This window comes from Lissotriton vulgaris, chromosome 4_1 (assembly GCF_964263255.1).
Source record: "Lissotriton vulgaris chromosome 4_1, aLisVul1.2, whole genome shotgun sequence".
Lineage (NCBI taxonomy): Eukaryota > Metazoa > Chordata > Amphibia > Caudata > Salamandridae > Lissotriton > Lissotriton vulgaris.
In genome coordinates, this window is record NC_141691.1 from 120,147,053 (window position 1) to 120,165,261 (window position 18,209).

Genomic DNA, 18,209 nt, shown 5'->3' on the forward strand with positions numbered 1-18,209 from the left:
CATGTACAGTGAGCACGTATCGTTTGCTATTTTCCTATGTTCTTTTCGGTTGGTCTGAATGCAAAAAAAAAAAAAAAGGTCATGTACTTACGTCATCGAGTGTTCCCACAGAGGTGGGGTTGCCTCATGAGAATGACTAATAAAAAGAATTTTAAAAATAATTTCAAAAAAGTAACATAAAGGAGATGTGTGAATTATGGGAAGGACACTAGGACCCTGAGCATCAGATATGTATGGGACAGCCGAGTGACCTTTTCGTTAAAGGATAAGTGGTAAGGAAGGGATGGGAAGTTTTGAGTAGACAGAGAAAAGTAACCCCTAAGGCAGCGAAAAAGTTAATAGTGATTCAAATAAGTTATCATGAATTGCTAAAACAATAATAAAGACTGTAGAATAAGGTTCCACGATGCGAGCATGTTTATATTCAGTCAGTGAGAGGAGCAGCACAACATCTTGGCGAGCGCTAGCAAAACCTTCTCCAGATGGACCACATTTTTAGGTCTGCTTTTGGCAGCACACACTTATCAAACAGACTTTATTTCTTACAATATAACACAAAGAGTGGGCTTTGGGTCCACCCATGTTAACCATTGGCTTCTTCGACCAGCCTCTTTCAGCCATTCACTCGAGAATTTCTCAATCACATCTTTTCTTCAAGTGCTTGCCTAGAACCACATGAGGGACTACTTTACTATTACTAGAGCTCTCTGTCTTCCACTGTTGGCTCTTTCTGTGTGTTTTCCCGAACGTATTAATACGTTAATACATTAACCCCAGACCTTTTGTCTTTTCTATTCTAGGTTTTTTGCGCTTTACATTTTTTTCACAGACTTTAAAATACTCCATAACACACTCCACAGGAGGTGAAAGGACACTCCCAATATAAGAATGGCAATAGAAAAATGGTGACACGAAGGATGGTCCAAGATGTGATTGGCAAGCTGGAAGAAAATGGCTGAAGGTTTCAAGGCATAAGAAGCCAAGGTTTCAAGATGCCCAACTCAAAGCGACTTAAAGTAAGTATAAAATACAATATATTTGCCATACACATCAAACCCAATAAAGTATGAAAAAAAAGACAGGAAAAGTATGGTGGCAGTGAAAGAAAGAAAAAATGAGCTGAATCGAGAATAGGCAGTCTTGATATTTGGCAACCTCAGCATTCGGCAGCATCAGTAGTGTTTATATAAGAAAAAGTAAAGGCCCATGCACGTTTTTCCTACACACATTAAGCACAGTATGCTGGCAAGTCACAACTTTTTAAAGACTCTATGCAGGTGTGTGTGTTGGACCCAGGCAGGTTACTATCTTTGAGTGGGCGGTTCCAAAACAATTTGTTATGTGGAAGATCCAAACGGGAGCAATGAAAGCAGACAACGTTTAATTTCCTTAAACTTCACTTTTTTATTTAATTATCTTTTGCATTTTTAAATAAACAAGTAACATAAAAAATACATAACTGTGTATCAGTGCAAACGTTCAAAACAAGAAGTGTGGTACAACAACAAAAAATTACAAACCATCAACCCATCTTCATATCATTTTATGTAAAACAGAAGATGTAAAAATATGTTACGTGGACCAGCACATGATATTATCAGGGAGCATGTGCAGGTCTATAACACAAAAACAAAACACTAATATTTAAATAACATTTGAACTACAAATAAAAGAAAATGATAGCTCTGAGTAAAAGGAAACAAAAATGTATACTTCAAACTGTAAACCATAGTGCATGTAGGCGCTTCAGACTCATTTATTCTGCTCCTCTCTACTCAACAGCCAACCTCCCCCTCCCCCATGCATCCACAAGTAGTTGTTCCTAAATGTGCTGGGTGATTTCTCTTGACAGCACAGTGACAACATTAATAGAGCAATCAGCTCTACGGCTGGTCTGGCTAGGATGAGATCTCTTGCAGACTACGAGCCTAATTTAGATCTTGGCGGATGGGTAACTCAGTCACAACGGTGATGGACATCCCGTCCGCCAAAATGTAAATTCTGTAGGATATAATGGGATTTATATTCCTGCAGATAGGATATCTGTCACGGAGTAACCCGTCCAACAAGATCTAAATCAGACCCAATATCAAGGAAGAAACATTGGCCAACCCAGCGTCTGCTCAGTAAGGTCACCAGATGGCTCCCTGCTGGCACACCAAGGTTTCAGTCTTGGGCTTTTATGAAACCAATCTTGGCATTCCCGGTGTTGTGACCTTGGTCCAAGTCAACTGGTTCAATTGGCACAGAATAGCTGACACAATGAACTGAAGGAGAAAAGCCCAGTACTGGGAATGTTATGTTCAGGCAACATTGATGATGTGATCCCACCACTCAGCCTACATTCTAGATGCTGTAGCAATAAAGATCTTCAGCTATGGACTTCACTCCCTGAACTCTTGACTATATCTCCATACTGACATCAGTATCCAACGGCTGTTGGGTATTTTGTACCTAATGGCATGGGCAAACACCTATCTAAAACAACAGGCCTCTTCTTCATGCCATGACACAAATGTTCCAAATTCCTATACGAAAGGAAAACTGTTCTAACGAAATAATCCACAACATAGCTGTGATGAAGAAAAACACACAAGGTCAGGAAGGGGCAGCCCTGCATGCATTAGCATGGAAATAGTGGGAATGCGTGTATATACCTTTATCAGACTAAGTAAATCAATGATAAGCCAACTCCTGCAGGCCTAGGTGGGGCTCCAGGGTACTGGGTCAGTGGGCAGGATGGAGTCGCAGCAATGTAGGAACAGGGTTGCAGAGATTGGGGTAAGCTGGGCAGGTTCCTTATGTCAGTGCATCTTGCTTGGATGTGCACAAACAATAATACACACAACAGGTTTTGCAAACTGACACCTATGAATAAAAATGTAACTTCCTCCCTACACATCTGCTGTCCGTTATGATTACCACTTGGTATTGTGGCTATGGCATGCTGCTTTTGCATGCACTGAAGCCCCACAATACACGCTAAAAAGGAAAAACCAATATATTGATCTTGCTTTATCCACCTAAAATCGAAGGATTGCCAACTGATACAAGAAATGTATTCATCACGGGGAAGGAATTGATGACCATTTAACAAAAGGTAGGTGATAGTGATGTTTCTCTGAACTTAATAATGATTACACTTTTTAGTCTCTGTGACCATGTTATGCCAGTATTCCATGTGCCACATATGCATTGGTAATGGACGCTGGATATTACCCTATGGAATATTAACAAAATGTTTTGTGCTATTTCTCTCTCTGACAATGTTCTCGATGGCAAGTTTATGGGTGTTTCTTTGTTTTGGTATCAACACCCATAAACACTCAATAAAGAAGGTGTTTGTAAAAAAAACACAACAAAAATGTAGGTGATGCCAATCATAAAGCACCAATACATTTTCAGCCCTACAACCATGGCATCACTCTGCAAGTTTCTGTCAGTCCAATCTGATTTAGAATACCAGATTGATGTCTTTTTTGCTGGCTAAAACTATGAAGTACCATCTAAATCTGTGTCCATGCTATCGCACAACACAGCTGATGACAGACTGAGCTATGCAAGGTCTGCTCTTTTGAAAAAGCTTCAGATACTGGGGTATGCTGCTTCCACAAGTCCAGCTTCCTTTAAGAGTCACTCCCGTGGAAATCAACAGCGAAAAGCAAGCAATTACAGAAGATTTGGCCATAAAAATGCTGAACGTCAGTCCACATTAAATATGTGGGCATGAATTTGGCTGCATTATATCTTATATATACACTTTGGCAAAAGTTTAAAAAACTCAACTGTTTAACTTATGATGTACCTGCAGTTCTTGGCAAACAGTGCATTTTACTTCATCAACAGAGGTGTATACAAAAAAAACTGCAAAGCTATAAGCGCATACACACTATTTAATGCATGACATGCATGAGATATCACACTTTGTACAGTGATGGACACACACCACATATAGCTCATGAACCTGCATGTTTCACTCTTTTTGTCATTGAGACTTACATTATATTTGGGTTAACAAAAAACCCAAAAAGGTTTTCTAAAATGATATAACAAATTAACAGGAACATTCAATTCTACCAAATGAAAGTAAACTACTATAGCTCAATAGTACAACAACAAGACTACATATAGTCATATAAGTGATTATGTACATGTGCTAACATTCAAGGCAACAGACCTCATTTACAATGGAGGCAATACAATTACTGCAAAACAATATCCTAAAGTAATTGTTTTATGTTACAATCATTGCTCCATTGCCAAATAAAATGAAAGAACTAGAGAAAACTGAGTTAGTGTTCAAGGAAGGGGTGGCACTTTCAAATATGAGACGCTGATATTGTACTGTACAAAGATGTCATCTAAGTGCATTCTGGGACATCATTCACATAGCATGTTTCACTTTAATCACCCTACACAAATGATAAGTTAATTGGAAATAAATGCAGGATCCTTTTTAGGTGGCATTTAGTGTGTTTGCCTTGTAGGAAATTCAAGACTAACTGCTCTAGCCTACAATATCAATGACCAGAGTTGGCAAACGTTGAAGATGACAATCAAACACAAAGCAAATGACGTATAGTTCACTGTAGTTGTACGCAAAACAGTTAAACAAGTCAAATCGATTCGGTCTTTGTGAATACCAAACTACTAAGGAGTGAGCCCGAGACAATTCTATGGGCTTAGACAAACAGCATTTGCACTTCCTTACTAAGAATGGAATGATCACAAGGAGCCGTCTTTCTGGAACTTTGTACCCTATCTTTTCTTATAACCTATCTTAAGAAGCAAACTCACCAGGTACAGAAAGACTAGAAAGGTGCTATTACAAACTATGTTCCCGCTGTACTATGTTCTAAAACATTCATAGTAAAAAAAATGCAGCAAGGCCTGCAAGATCTTGGGAAAACTAAGTACACCCAACAACTATTTACATGCAAAATCACCACTGTTCCAGATAAACATGGAAAGAGTGGTCAATGCGCATAAAGTCACAAGAGAAATTTGATATTTTCCGTTTTTCACAGGTTACAAAACTGCAGAAAATATTAATTATATTTTTTGCCATACCTTATTTCACTTATAAACAAATAGTACCACAATTTACAGACATAATTGACACTTCTATATACATTTCTGTTCAAAAACATACAGCGATAATAAATAGAGAATAACTTATGTAATATATAATTTTTTGGCAGTACACCGGACCTCGGTGTGTGTGTTATATAATAATAATAAAGTGGATTGGAAAAGTAGTCTTGTTTGTCAATAAACTACAGTGCCCATTAATAAAAGAGATTCCTAATTCCCCATGGGCTACTTCACAGTGACACACAGTGTCACAACAATTGTGGTGAAAACGTTATACTGGAGCTAATCTACAGATGAAGTTTTTACATTTTTATACAATCAAGAAAAAAAGAGATACAATTTGTATCAACAAACAAAAGGTCATTTCTGGTTATCTGAGGCATTGCTCTCGGCTGCTCTTGTGAATGGAAAATGAGAAATCAGAAAAGTGAAGTTGAAGATGAAAAGATATCAAAATCACTATGGGTAATTCTAGTGGCTGTGGATTTTATCACTCTTACGAACAATAATGTTTAGAAAGGTGTTCAACAAGTGATACAATAGATTAATACATTTTAGTTGAGATAGATTTTAAGCAGAAGGTCACTATGAAAAGTAGTGTTAAGATCTGGTGCACTCTAAAGCATCCAGGAACACTGACGTGTAACCAGGTGCTGTGAAACGCTTCCCAGTGAAGTGTATATGTTGAATGTCTAATTAACATATGAGAATAGATCTTAAAATTGAACAAATACATTGGTGGAAGTGGTGGTACTAAAAGTGGTAAAAGAGATGGAAGAAAGAGGACCTCAAGAAGAAGAACACCAAAGAGCAGCGTGCAAGCCATTATCAAAATGCCAGAAACAACCCTGACTGCAGCCTCACGTTCTGTGTGTTTCACAGTAAGAAACATTTAGGCAGTGTCACACCTTCTCATGAAGCAACAAAAGGCCATAAAACCAGGCCTTTCTAAACTTTCATGAAAAAACTAGAAGTCAACAAGTCAAAGCTCGAAACATCTCGAGCTACTTTATGATTCAAAATGTTGAAATATCTATACACTGGGTTCAGAAAAAAGGTTTATCAGTGCAGCGCAGCTTAAAAAACAATAAACACCTCGCAAGGCACTGAGCCACAAAGCCTTTCAACCCAAATCGAAAATGCAAGTCTTATAAACTTCTGTGGTGGTTTAATTCATCTCTTCGTAACAGCAGTAGGTAAATTAAACCTCTCATACAGCAAACCGCACCCTCTGCAGGCTTATATGAGAATCACAAAGGAAGGGTTTATGTTCAGTATCGAAACATCCCTTTTAGAGATGAGGCAATGTGCACCAGGCATCAAGCTACACTACCTGAAAAAGGCGGAGCTGACATTAGGTACTCACAACCACATCTAGTAACTTTCCCATAGAATCCTGACAAATCTCAGAGGACCATGTCAGCTTGCATTTGAATAGATCATCATTGTCAGATGTGACATCAGTTCTCGTCATTGATTTGGTAGCCTGACTTATGGGCAACTCTGGGCATTACCACAGTAACTGAGCTTACTAAACATCTCAGGGATTTCATCATATTGATTTCAGACAATGGGTCCTCCTTACCACTCTCGGTTCCTTGGCCTACTGTATTCCAAGAATTCACCGTCTGCAAGGATGAGGATGCATTTCAACAGACAAATATCATAGTTTGCCATGAGAATGATCGCTCACACTAATCATCTTGAAATGGGATGCTGAAGTTTGAAAATATGCTTCAAAATGTAGGTGGAAAGAGGACACCTGGTCATCGTTTTAGACTTCGAATATCTGCTGACCCGTTGGCTTTACACTTAAGACTAAACCGTCTTCTGATCTATAAGGCCAGCAAGATCCTAAGCCAAAAACAGTGCTTGCTTTTTTCTATACGTACTGCATCTTTTCCTACTCCCTCACAGAACTTGGCCCAAGAGGCAAATCTTATATAACCAATTAATTATTTACATTTAGGCATGCAATATAATTGCTAACAATATTTTGAATAAGCAACTTTACACTTATAGGGACTTTAGCTGTTTGTAGTGAATGAAAACTGCTATTCATGAATGAACCCATGCACATTATTGAAAATCTTATGAAAATTCTTCATTGATAAAAAGTTTTAAGGTAATGGGTCGCACTTGAGCATTGTCATGCGTAGCTACAATTGCTTGTGATTTACAGAATTCGCGGGACAAAATGATAATGCATTTACAAGTGAATTCCCGGTTGTTCTGTCGTCTTTCAGAATCTGAGCCCAATCACCAGGTATCCAATAGATACTATTGTCTCCATTTAATAAAATACATTAGCTTTAGTGTCCAGATCTTAACTTGGTAACAATAACAGCTGCAAGCTGTTGTGCGTCAGTTAGATGTGGGTTCTTCTCCATGACAGAGAGAACAATACTTGCAGGGAATATATTGCAGAGGTTCTTGTATGTCTGATACTGGTGTTCTGGAATAATATGTTGCTCCCTAGGTTCGCTGCACATGCCAGCCCATGGAGAGTGCCAAAGCTGTTCCATCTTCTCGGGCATGCTTCGAACCATAACAGGTTCGTAGCATGGCTGCATGAGATTGTTGCTCAATGGGTATGAATGATAGCCAAAATTATCACTAGGACATGGCAATGGGTCCCAACTGGCATGCTGTTCCCGACAAAGAGGCGGCCTTCTCTGCCTCATAGGATTGCTCTCATAAAGACGTGAATCAGAAACACTGTCCATTCTGGTCATCACTAGGGCACGCCCAGGTTGTGTAGAGGATGATGATGGATGCACATTTTGAGGCACAGGGTAGTCTCCGGGGCAACTAGAACGTGCACCCACGGGAGGGTGTTGGACATGTAGAGCTAAATGTGACATAGACTGCTTGCGTGGGAGTTGCTTGGGCTCCTCCTGCCCATAACTTTGAACTCTAGTCAAAGCTTCATGATAACCATGCCCAAAAGGTTGTAAACGGTGTTGTGGTTGCCGGTGTGCTTTCACGTTTTCTTCTGGTCCTGGGTCAGATATACCCAAATACAAGTCACTATAAGAAGAGTATGAATCCGTACTTGTGTGGCTCATACAATTATCTGGGCATGGACTAGAGTTTCTGGAGAACATTCCATGTTCCTGATCAGACCCATAATAATCTGTGTTATGCATGCTACTTATGCTTAGATTAGAGAAGTCACTGAGCATGGAATAGTAACCATGGTCTCCCAGAGATTCGTATTTGGGATACTGCTCTGCATAGCTTACAGAAGTGCCATGGCTATTGGTCACCAGTATTGGTGGATAGTGCACACTAGTCATATGTTCCAAAGATGATTTTTGATGCGCAAATTGGGATGATCCAGGGACAGGGCTGCTGGCTGATCGGGTATTTAGGGCTCCGGCAGCATGGCTTTTGGAAGGAGGAAGTAATGGCACGCTTAATGCAGAAACCAGGGAGGGTACAGAGTTGGCTTCTGATTTTCGAGCAACAGACAGTCTCTCCTCTGGTTCCACAGCAACAGAACGAATGCTTGGATCAGACTGGCGCTTTGGAGCAACACGTTTCACTTCCGAAGGAGATTCTCCCTTTGAGCTTGCACTTCCAGTTCCACATTTCACCAATGCACCTTCGCTCATGGTTTTTACTGCAGAGAGCTTGGCACTGATGCGCAGTTCGTCTGCTACCGACCTTTGTGGTTGATTTGCCCGTTCTGGATGATAATATTTGCACTTGTGTCCATAGGTACACTTCTTACCTGAAAAAGAAAAGGCAATATTGTGAATATTTAAAGAACAGAAAGATAGAATGGCATGTATATAGTTTATCAGAATCTAAAGAAAAATGGAGCAAACCTCCTGGAACATCAGCAATTCCCCAGGACTTATAAACTCAAGAGCATTTGCACATATGGCACAACACATTAGCACCAAATAAGAAGCATTTTAAAATATCACCCTTAATAAAAGATTTCGGAGTTGACGGATGGAAAAGTAATTTTTTTTTGCAGATAGTGTACTGTAAATTGTCATAAATTCAATTACAGATCACCTGGTTGAGAAAGGTTTACCAAACAATCCTAACACAGTAGGCAGTGAATAACTTTCATGATGATTACAGTACTTTTAATCCTGTCACCACTCGTTGGCAAAGTTTGTATCACATGCAGCACTGACAAAATGTCAACACGGTGGCAGATGTATCAGCAACTAGAAACTACGGAACCGCTGCAAGACTCTCAAAGACAGCCACCACTCATGGCGCATTCTGTGACGTATTGTATTGTTGGAGCAAAGCACCTTAGGAGTGGTCCTACAGACATAAAAAACTGACTATACCAGTCCCCGAGGGAAAAAACTAAATATTACAACAGACAAAGACATGTGTGCATTCCTTAAAAAAACATTATTGTTTTCTTGTTTCTATGCTCTGGTGGTAGCGCAAAACAAATTTCTGAGGTCCATAATTGGCCTCCCTCTGTCTACCCCGCTATTACCCTTATATTTAGACTTGGGATGCCATTCAATCAGGGATGTGGCACATTGCAGGCCAGTTGCATACTGGAGGTGGCTTTGGGTGACATCCGAGCTTTCACACTATACTCTGGCTCTCTTGGAAGTCAGAGAACTAGATGTCACCAGAAAAATTCAGTGGTTAAGGTGTGTTAAAAATACACTTAGTGAGAAGGGGGTGAGCCGTTTATGGACCTCCCATGCCGAAAGTATATTTCCAACCAAAATTGAGTTAAAGGCAGCTTAGTGGAATCTGATAATTATGAGGCGTTTTGCAGCTTCAACTAGTCCCTCTTTGTCCAAAGCCTTCCTTGATTGCAAGCATAAACCCAAATACGAGGGCTACTGGGATCTAATTACCAATACTAACGATAGGAAACTGTATCACCAGTTTAGGGTGGGATTGCTCCCTACGAATATTTTTACTAACAATGTGTGTAGTCTAAAACTAGTAACTGCCCCTTTTGTCCTGATTCAAAATAATCCTTGGGACATATCTTTTTTGCCTGTCCAGTGTACCAGAAACCTATGTCCCAATGGCTGAAACCCATATGTTTAAACTTGAGGACCAGGTCCAGTAGCGAGGCATTCAGGATCTTAAAAACATCAGTGGAGGGGCCCATTGTGATCGTTGTTGCAAAGTTCCTGGGCTGGGTGTGGGTGATTCGATGTAATGAAAGGAGGCATAGGTAAATGCTTACGCCATGTCTAGTAGCATGATATGATCAAATCAGCACTATGCACTTTACTGTACTGTATTGATGTTTTTTCGTAATTCAAAGTAAGGAAGGCCGATTCTCCAGGCTGCAGTATTGCCGGGTGTATTTTAGTGCTTTTTAAGTTATTTATTGTACTATCATGAAATTCTAGGGTGGTTGTTTTAATCTAAGATATCTTTTTGCTGTATTTATTTTACTTGACCTCCATGTGTATGTTGTTCTAACTTTTGTGATTTTTAAAAAAAATCGAATTAAAGTTTATGAACTGAACTGATTATGTACACTTATACATGCAAAAAGTATTTTACATGGTTGTGGGGAGAAGTTTGCAATAGGATTCCAGCAGTACTATTGAAAACTTACAACTGTTGTAGTTTCCCAGGCTTACTCTTGCACTATGAATTACAAATAAAGGTCCAAACTTTACTCCAATTTTAGGAGAACCCTCCAATAGTAAATTTCCAACTCTTCCCGTTAAGTGGGTCCTTACTGTTTAGAGCCTTTTTCCGTTTCATGAATAAATTCTCAAATTCGTAGGCAACAATAAAGCATGTGAAAGAGCAGTCACCCTGCTTCCCTCTTGGAAAGTTAGGGGTGTGTCCAAAAAACTTACCATAGGGACATGGCTGTTTCTTATGTTCTGGAATAACAGGCTTTTTCCTTAGGAAATTTTCAAGACTTGGACCATGACGTCCAAGAGGGTCATCGGGTGGCATAAATCTGTCAGAGGGGGAAAAACCTGTCAGTAGCAATATTAGCCTCAGCAAAATTAATTATGTAGTAAAAACTAAACAAATGTTACATCATCACAATTATATAATTGTGTACTGGTGTTACGTAGATGGTAGCTTTTGGATCAGGAAAAATGAAAGAAAAGGTACGAGAGAGAAGAGAAGAGAAGAGAAGAGAAGAGAAGAGAGAGAGAGTGCTAGAAAAGTAAGAAACGGCCTGCCCGATACTTTGGGTGGTGCTAAGAGAAAGAGCAGCTTAGTATAAGGAGTCCAGTGTGCCACTCAGGTCGTTCCATTGAAAGGCAAAAACTGCACCAACCAGAGCCATCAGCGATAACACTGCATTTTAAGAATAATGAACAACTGCATTTACATCAACTGCACTTTTAGGATTAGTGAACCCTCTCAGGTGCATAACAGTCACTCATGACACATTAAACTCTTTAAAAAAATAGAACAGAGATGCGACACTGTCAAACATAGGCAAGTCTTTTAAACTGGGCCCAGCTAGCTGCTACTTCCCCCTAATCCTGGCAAAGCAGAAGTCCACGCCGCACGCGATGACATCATGCTCACATGGGCCTCAGAGAGCTGGAATGAACAGTTAAACTACTTCCCACTGAATAATATGAAGGCATTTTGTAACTGTAGAGCACACTTCATAATCGTTGTCCAATCTCAGAACTCGAAACACCGAATAAAAGGAATATGACCTTGTAACTACACATTTGACAAGTGTCAATAACATATTGTACAAGCAGGTGGTGCACAGCAGCTGTCAGATGACTAGCCAGTCATTATGCAATTTAATAGCGACAGCAACAGTGGGAACAACCGCTCTCTATGGCTCACATTATGTAGAATGTAACCTTCTAATCCTAATTTCACACGCTTGAGCTGCAAAAAAGGTGGATGATGACACTGGAGCATGTTTTATTTGATCAGAGTCCAATTTGGGGTAAGGATCTCTGAATTTGTTTACACTTTGGGTCATTGCAGGGGCAAAAAAATTGCCTTGACCATTGAAATGAGGCGAAAAGTAATGAAGTGAGTAACCTATGCAAGTCAGTGTTGGAGGGCTTAAAACAAATGAAGACACTGCTAGCTAAGGTGGCTTGGATGTGGCAATATTGTGCATGGGACTTACTTCTGAAGGACATAGAGCTGGGGAAATCAATTAATACACTCCCTCCCGAAACCAGGCTTATCTCCTCCACTACACTCTTTAAAAAAGAAGTAAAAGCTATCCTCATGGCTAAATACACTTGAACTACTATCTCGAACCCTATTAACACCCTGCACCGATCTGTACTACATGTTTGACCCCTTTAGTTATTTGTTTGAGTTGTCTTATTACTCACATGATTGGCTTTGCAGTCACTTATTTGTACTATTTGTACTGTGTGATCTATTGATTTACTTGTCTGACTATGTTCCCTCATGTACCCTTCTATGTAAAGCGCTCTGATATCTGCGAAGATCTTGTTCGCGCTATATAAAACTTTTAAAATAAATAAAATAAAATAAAATTTGTTCCCAATTATGGGGGTTATGCCTAAATGCGCTGTATCTACCGGACTCACTCTCTCTGGCTGAATACCCCACCATCACCTGGATTCAAACTTATACTTGAGAAAATGAATCAAAGCAAAGACGACCAGAATGAAAAACCACTACTTTTACACTTATCAACAAAAGAACATTCAATGGAAAATCAATGAAATACAAAGCTCAGTGTTACAAACTAGGCAGCATGCTCGACGTGATCAACGTCATACAATTGTGATAGGTAACACAACACATTGAGATGTTTGCTCTTTATCTAAGCAGACGCTGGTGTAATAGCGGGTTGCTGACAGCACCTCATGGCTTCTTCAATCAGTATCTGGCATTAGTCTTTGAACTGCCAACATGTCTAAAGAGGGGCTACCTACTTGTCGTTCACAAAGGAGTACATCAGGAGTCTCTCCTCAATGAATTTCTTCCACTCCGGCTTTTCGTTTTGCAGGTCGCGGTAGTTATCGTTAGAGACGATGATTCCATCAGAGTCAAACGCCAGTTTCACTATGAAACGGTCGTCATAGCAGACCACTCTCCGACCCTGGACTCTCCGAGATGGAGTGAAAACCAGAATTTTTTCTTTCTCCAGCTTGTGTAAAATTTCTTGATCTAGGGGTGTGAATAGAGGTTTATTGAACCCTTTTAACAAAAGACTGAACAGATATTCTACACTGTCAACAGAAAGTCTGGCACATTTTAATTTTACAAACTTTTAAAAAAATGCTCTGAAAAAAGTGGTGGATGCTTTCTACTATAGACACACAAATAATGCAGTTTAATGTATCATTTATTAATGGTTTTTATATAGCGCATACATAATCCAAAGTTGTATTAGGAGTTAACATACAAAAGATAAGCTAAAACAAGGCAGTAATGGAGAACCAACAATTATTTACATATAACAATTAGATGTATGGGGTGTAAGGAAGAAACCAGAGGAAAAATAAAGAAATATTCGTAAAAAACAAATGGCTATATTTGGTGTAAAGAGGCTGGTACACACAGTTGGAATAGTGTAAGCTGACTGAAAAGCTAGACCGTAACGAAGGTTTCAGTAAGTCCCATCTGAACATGATGTTGAAACAGTAGGTTTCCCGCTCTTTTTTAAATATATCAGAGGATGAAACTCTTCTGATGACTTGTGGAATGGATTTCAGATCCATGAGGCACTTCCAGAGACTGATTCTTGAAGCATTTTCGTTTTCTCAAATCTTAGGGTTTTAATGTGAAGGGCGCCTTTACGGAGATAAACAGTTTTTAGGCTAGGTATTTGGGCATCCCTTGAAATACTGCTTTATGTGCAAAGCAGGCAACTTTGAAGACAGTTCTCACTTCGACGTAGAGCCCCTTTAGTGACATCAGGAGATGTGATCCCATTTTCTAGGACCTGTGGTCATGGTCTGCATGGGGAGATGATTTAAAAGGCGACAAATGAAGCTTTGGGATTCCTACTACATAACAGCAGATTACATAGGTCAGCTTCCACGGGACACGCAACAACATTATTTTCTAGAATCGGAGTCCGGGGTGAAAGGTTGGAGTCCACGGACGAGACCAAATTGGGATTCCGCCCCTTTTGCCATTACCTTGAGGTTTTTGTTTGAGTAGATGTCCAGTGATTAGCGGACTTCACTACGGCTGGTGCGCAGATCAGCACAGATAGATGGTTTGGCCGTGTTTCAATGACAACGCGGAAAGGAGGAGTAACTACTTTTGTGGGTTACATTTAAGGTTGGGCTTTGTAGCATATTTTCAAGAACATAGGTCAAGTGTTCTCTATCTTTAGGGGATGAGAATTTCGGACAGAGCCACGTGTCACTGATGTAAAAGAGGAAATGTTACAACTGCTCAGAATGGAGGGCAGCGTAAAGGTTATTTTAAGAATTAACAACTGTACAATACAGTCATGTCTTTAGGCAAACATCTTGATGCTCAAAGATGCATGAACAGTCCACCATGAATAACTTTTTCCAGGAAGTACTTTTTATACCAATGTTGAAAAAAAAACGACAGCATTTTCCTGTTTAATGAATGTTTCTGATCCACACGCATCTTTGCATCCAGAAGATTATTTGCATTTTTTAAATGTAACTTTAAATCAAAGGTTGTGTACAGAGAAATGCGATTTTCAAAGAAAGTACTTAGGGATCCAATAGTGTAACATTTAAAACTGTGAAATTATCATCAACAGAAAAGCTTCTTAACAATTTCTCGAAAAGTAAGATATTAATGACTGAGGATCATGCTTGCAACTGTAATCTTTTAATCTATGTTATTAGGACTTTTAGTACGTTTGATCCATCCATGACTGGTGAGGCTGCATCTAAGTGAACTGCAGAGCAAATGTTTATTAATTCTATGGTTTTTATTTTTAAGAGGAAGTAATTTTAAGGATATATCATTTAATGTATTTGATGTGCGTTGGATTTTTTTTTTAAAGAAGAGAAATATTAAGAAAAAATGGACTGATTATTTCGCTTTAAAAATAATTATCAAAAGCAAGCACATGTCTCATTCACAAGAACGGTTAATTTTCAATATAAATGCCATTCAGCGGTATTAGCTTCAAGTCTAAAAGGTAGGTAGATTTTGCAATATGGAACACCTTATTTAGAGCTCTATTCCATAAATAATGCATTGAAAAGTAAGAAATTATCTTCATACAAAATGTAAAGCAGTATTTCCAAAAGGAGCCATACAAACAGAAAAATACAAACTCGAATAGTAGAAAAGGATGTCCAATCTTATCCATTTCCTCGCTATACTTTTGATACATCTGTCGAGCATTCCTTATTTTCTCTGCACTCTTGCTACAGATTCTACACTAGATCTATTTGAATCATTAGCCAACTCTTTCATTTACAGTTCCAAACTTTCACTCGCCCTTTCTGTAAAAAACACATGGAGGCTCATGAAACCAGGCCTTCCTTTCCCTCCTTCAAGTAGTCCCACATAATGACATCAAGTACTCAACAAATGCACACTCATGTTTCTACATTCCATGAAGGTAGCCTTCATCAGGTGCCTCAGTATACACCACGTTAGACCACAGAGCCTGCCCGTGTGATTTGTGGATTTAATCATTTACCAGTCTGGTATTCCGACAGTAGAAGGTCACTATTATAGCCCTTTGGGTAACTGCCTTCAGGACAGCAGACCAAGCTCAGTACAAACACCCTCGTCTCTTGGCTTTATCGCTCCATTTGTACTAAGGGTATCTTTATGAAGTTGCCACTCAGTTAACCCAGACTGAAGTTACCAAATGTGATAATCCCGAGCTTTCACTCCTGTTTCACAGTCTTATTTATCTCGTGTATTTAATGTGACTCAGATTGGACTCCTTGGAACAGCAGAGTGCTTTACAGAGAGTGCTCGTATTGTAGCAATTGATACCACACATGAGGAGCTCAACCCTGTGGTGGCTGTATGGCGTACAGTTGTTGGTGGATTCATGAATCTATGTGACAGGGAAGACAGGATTTTTTTAGAATGTCTTTACTAAACAGCACATTCTATATGCTGCTGTCACATTGCTAACATCTGAGGCTCAGGGACGTAGGGGGATTTACTGTGAATCATAACAGTTTTTGTTGTAGTACCACAGTTTCCAGATTCCACGTTAATCAATGTAGCCACTGCGCCACATTTTCTCCCTCTCTGCCGACTTGTGTTTTAAATGTAGTATTGTGCACTGGGCGACCTTTACCCTTAGCTGTCACCATTATTCCAGCTTTTATTAAAATTATACCTTTCTTTATTACTTGGCCTGGTGTGTCAATCATAAGCAAAAGGCATGTTTTGCCTCCTGCCCTTAAAATGCAATCTAATTACCAGCAGTTCTTGCATCCTACTACTTGGTGGGGGAGATTCCACTACCTCTCCACCCTAAACCGGTCTTGGAAATCAAAGCTGCTTCACAAAAGTGATGGGACTTTCAGTAAAACTTATTTCACTGCAACATAACCAATCATATTGGCCATAAAACTGTTTGCAGGGAACCAATCACATTGGGTTTAAGGTGTATGGGTTTCCCGTATATCCTGAGTTTGATAATGGCGACACAGCATCCTGTGCATTGTGGCATATCGCAAGGCATCTCTGCATGTTCTGTGGTTCCAGTCAACTATGCCCTCCTCCCCTCAGGTAGGCAAGAAGGCAAGTCAGTTTGCCTGCCCCTTCGTGTCAGCCTGCCACTTTACCATTCTGGTTCTTTTCTGGCTGGCCCAGTTTGACAGTATTTATTGAAATTTAAGCAGGTTGCTTTCCACAGAGGTATGGACTTCACCACTAAGACCACCACCATGAGATCTGCTAGACCATGACTTTAGGCGCATGACACAATTGTGCTCTGGATCCTGTACCCCATAAAGCTCTAAGTACTAAACTACTATTCTTCACTGAGGCTCACCTGTCTGGGAATTTAGAAACCCCTCTGAGAACTTTGGCACACATGGTCCTCCAAGATATTCATTTTTCCATATCAGTACCTTCCTCCATTTATTTGCACTTGTCCCTCTTCACTCCACTGGAGTTCTGGGCTGTGATTGGATTCTGATCTGAGGCAATTTCAGATTTCTATTCACACTGTTGTGAGGGGTAGACAGAACTTCCATTTCTCTCCTCACGACTCAATTTAAAACCATCAGGAATACCACAACACTGTACCATCCAACCAAAGATGCTCGAAGGTAACTAAAAAGCAACACTTCTTGCATGCTACAATAACATTAATAGTTATTTATCTCTCAACAAGAGGAGAAACGGTGCTGCTAAAAATTAGCCCTATGGGAGAAAGAATGTAGTTCATGATCTTAGACTTGCAGAAAACACTGTATTCTAGGGAGAAGGGATATATTTTAGCTGTTGGGAAGACTTCTCTGTTAAACGATTAAAGGTTCTGTTCAACTCAGTCACTGGGAGAAGAGGTTGGTTACAATCTCCAGTTTTATCTCCTCTAAGCATGCCAGTGCAAGAACTGATTGTGAGGAGTTGGAGGGAAAATAGTTGTCATTAGATGGCTGCTTAATCTTTTCTACTTTTCTAAACCTAAGCAATTTGTAATACAATTTTGTAATGCACTTTGCCTGTGACAGAATGTGGGCTCTATTTCCCAACTCTGCCACAAAAACTAGAACAATGGCGATCCTTCACTGCAGTCCACGACCATTTCCTTAGAGGCGATGCGTCTTTGTAAACCAACTGAGACTCTTAGATCACAGCTCTATGTGCGCCACTCCTGCTGCTGTGCACGTGCTGCGGGAACTGGGAAGGACGGCATGGACTCACTTGCATGATCACTTGAAATGATATGGTTGTACCTTTGTAAGCATTATGGCAGCACTAGTCTGAACCAGGGATAGCAGGGGATGAGTCAATACACTGAAACCATCACTGAAGTTTGGAGGTCTTACCTGCAATCGGTGCATCAGGCCGGGAGAGCTCCTTCCGCCAGGCAGGCACAAACACAGTGATATCTTTGTGTCCCTTTTCAAAGAACCACTCTACGGCGAGCTGTATTCCTCGACAAGAGAACACTTCCTTATTGCCATGGCTGAGGGGAGAAAGCATTGTGGGAGGCAGTTAGTGTCACACAAGGAAACTTTGCAAGGTTTAAT

At 39.9% G+C, this 18,209-nt stretch overlaps 1 protein-coding gene across 2 annotated transcripts in view; it reads right to left on the minus strand.

Annotated features, from left to right (window-relative positions):
• Window positions 1-1,379: 1,379 nt before the first annotated feature.
• Window positions 1,380-18,209, minus strand: part of ZC3H12B (zinc finger CCCH-type containing 12B) — a 280,913-nt gene continuing 264,083 nt past the window's right edge. For both annotated transcript variants that reach the window (XM_086918371.1, XM_086918372.1), the window contains exons 3-6: window positions 18,006-18,145; window positions 12,969-13,203; window positions 10,917-11,023; window positions 1,380-8,830 (exon numbers count right to left, since the gene is read on the minus strand). In XM_086918371.1, coding sequence (XP_086774497.1) covers window positions 7,407-8,830; window positions 10,917-11,023; window positions 12,969-13,203; window positions 18,006-18,145 — 1,906 coding nt within the window. In that variant the 3' untranslated portion in view covers window positions 1,380-7,406. The remainder of the gene's footprint in view (window positions 8,831-10,916; window positions 11,024-12,968; window positions 13,204-18,005; window positions 18,146-18,209) is intronic.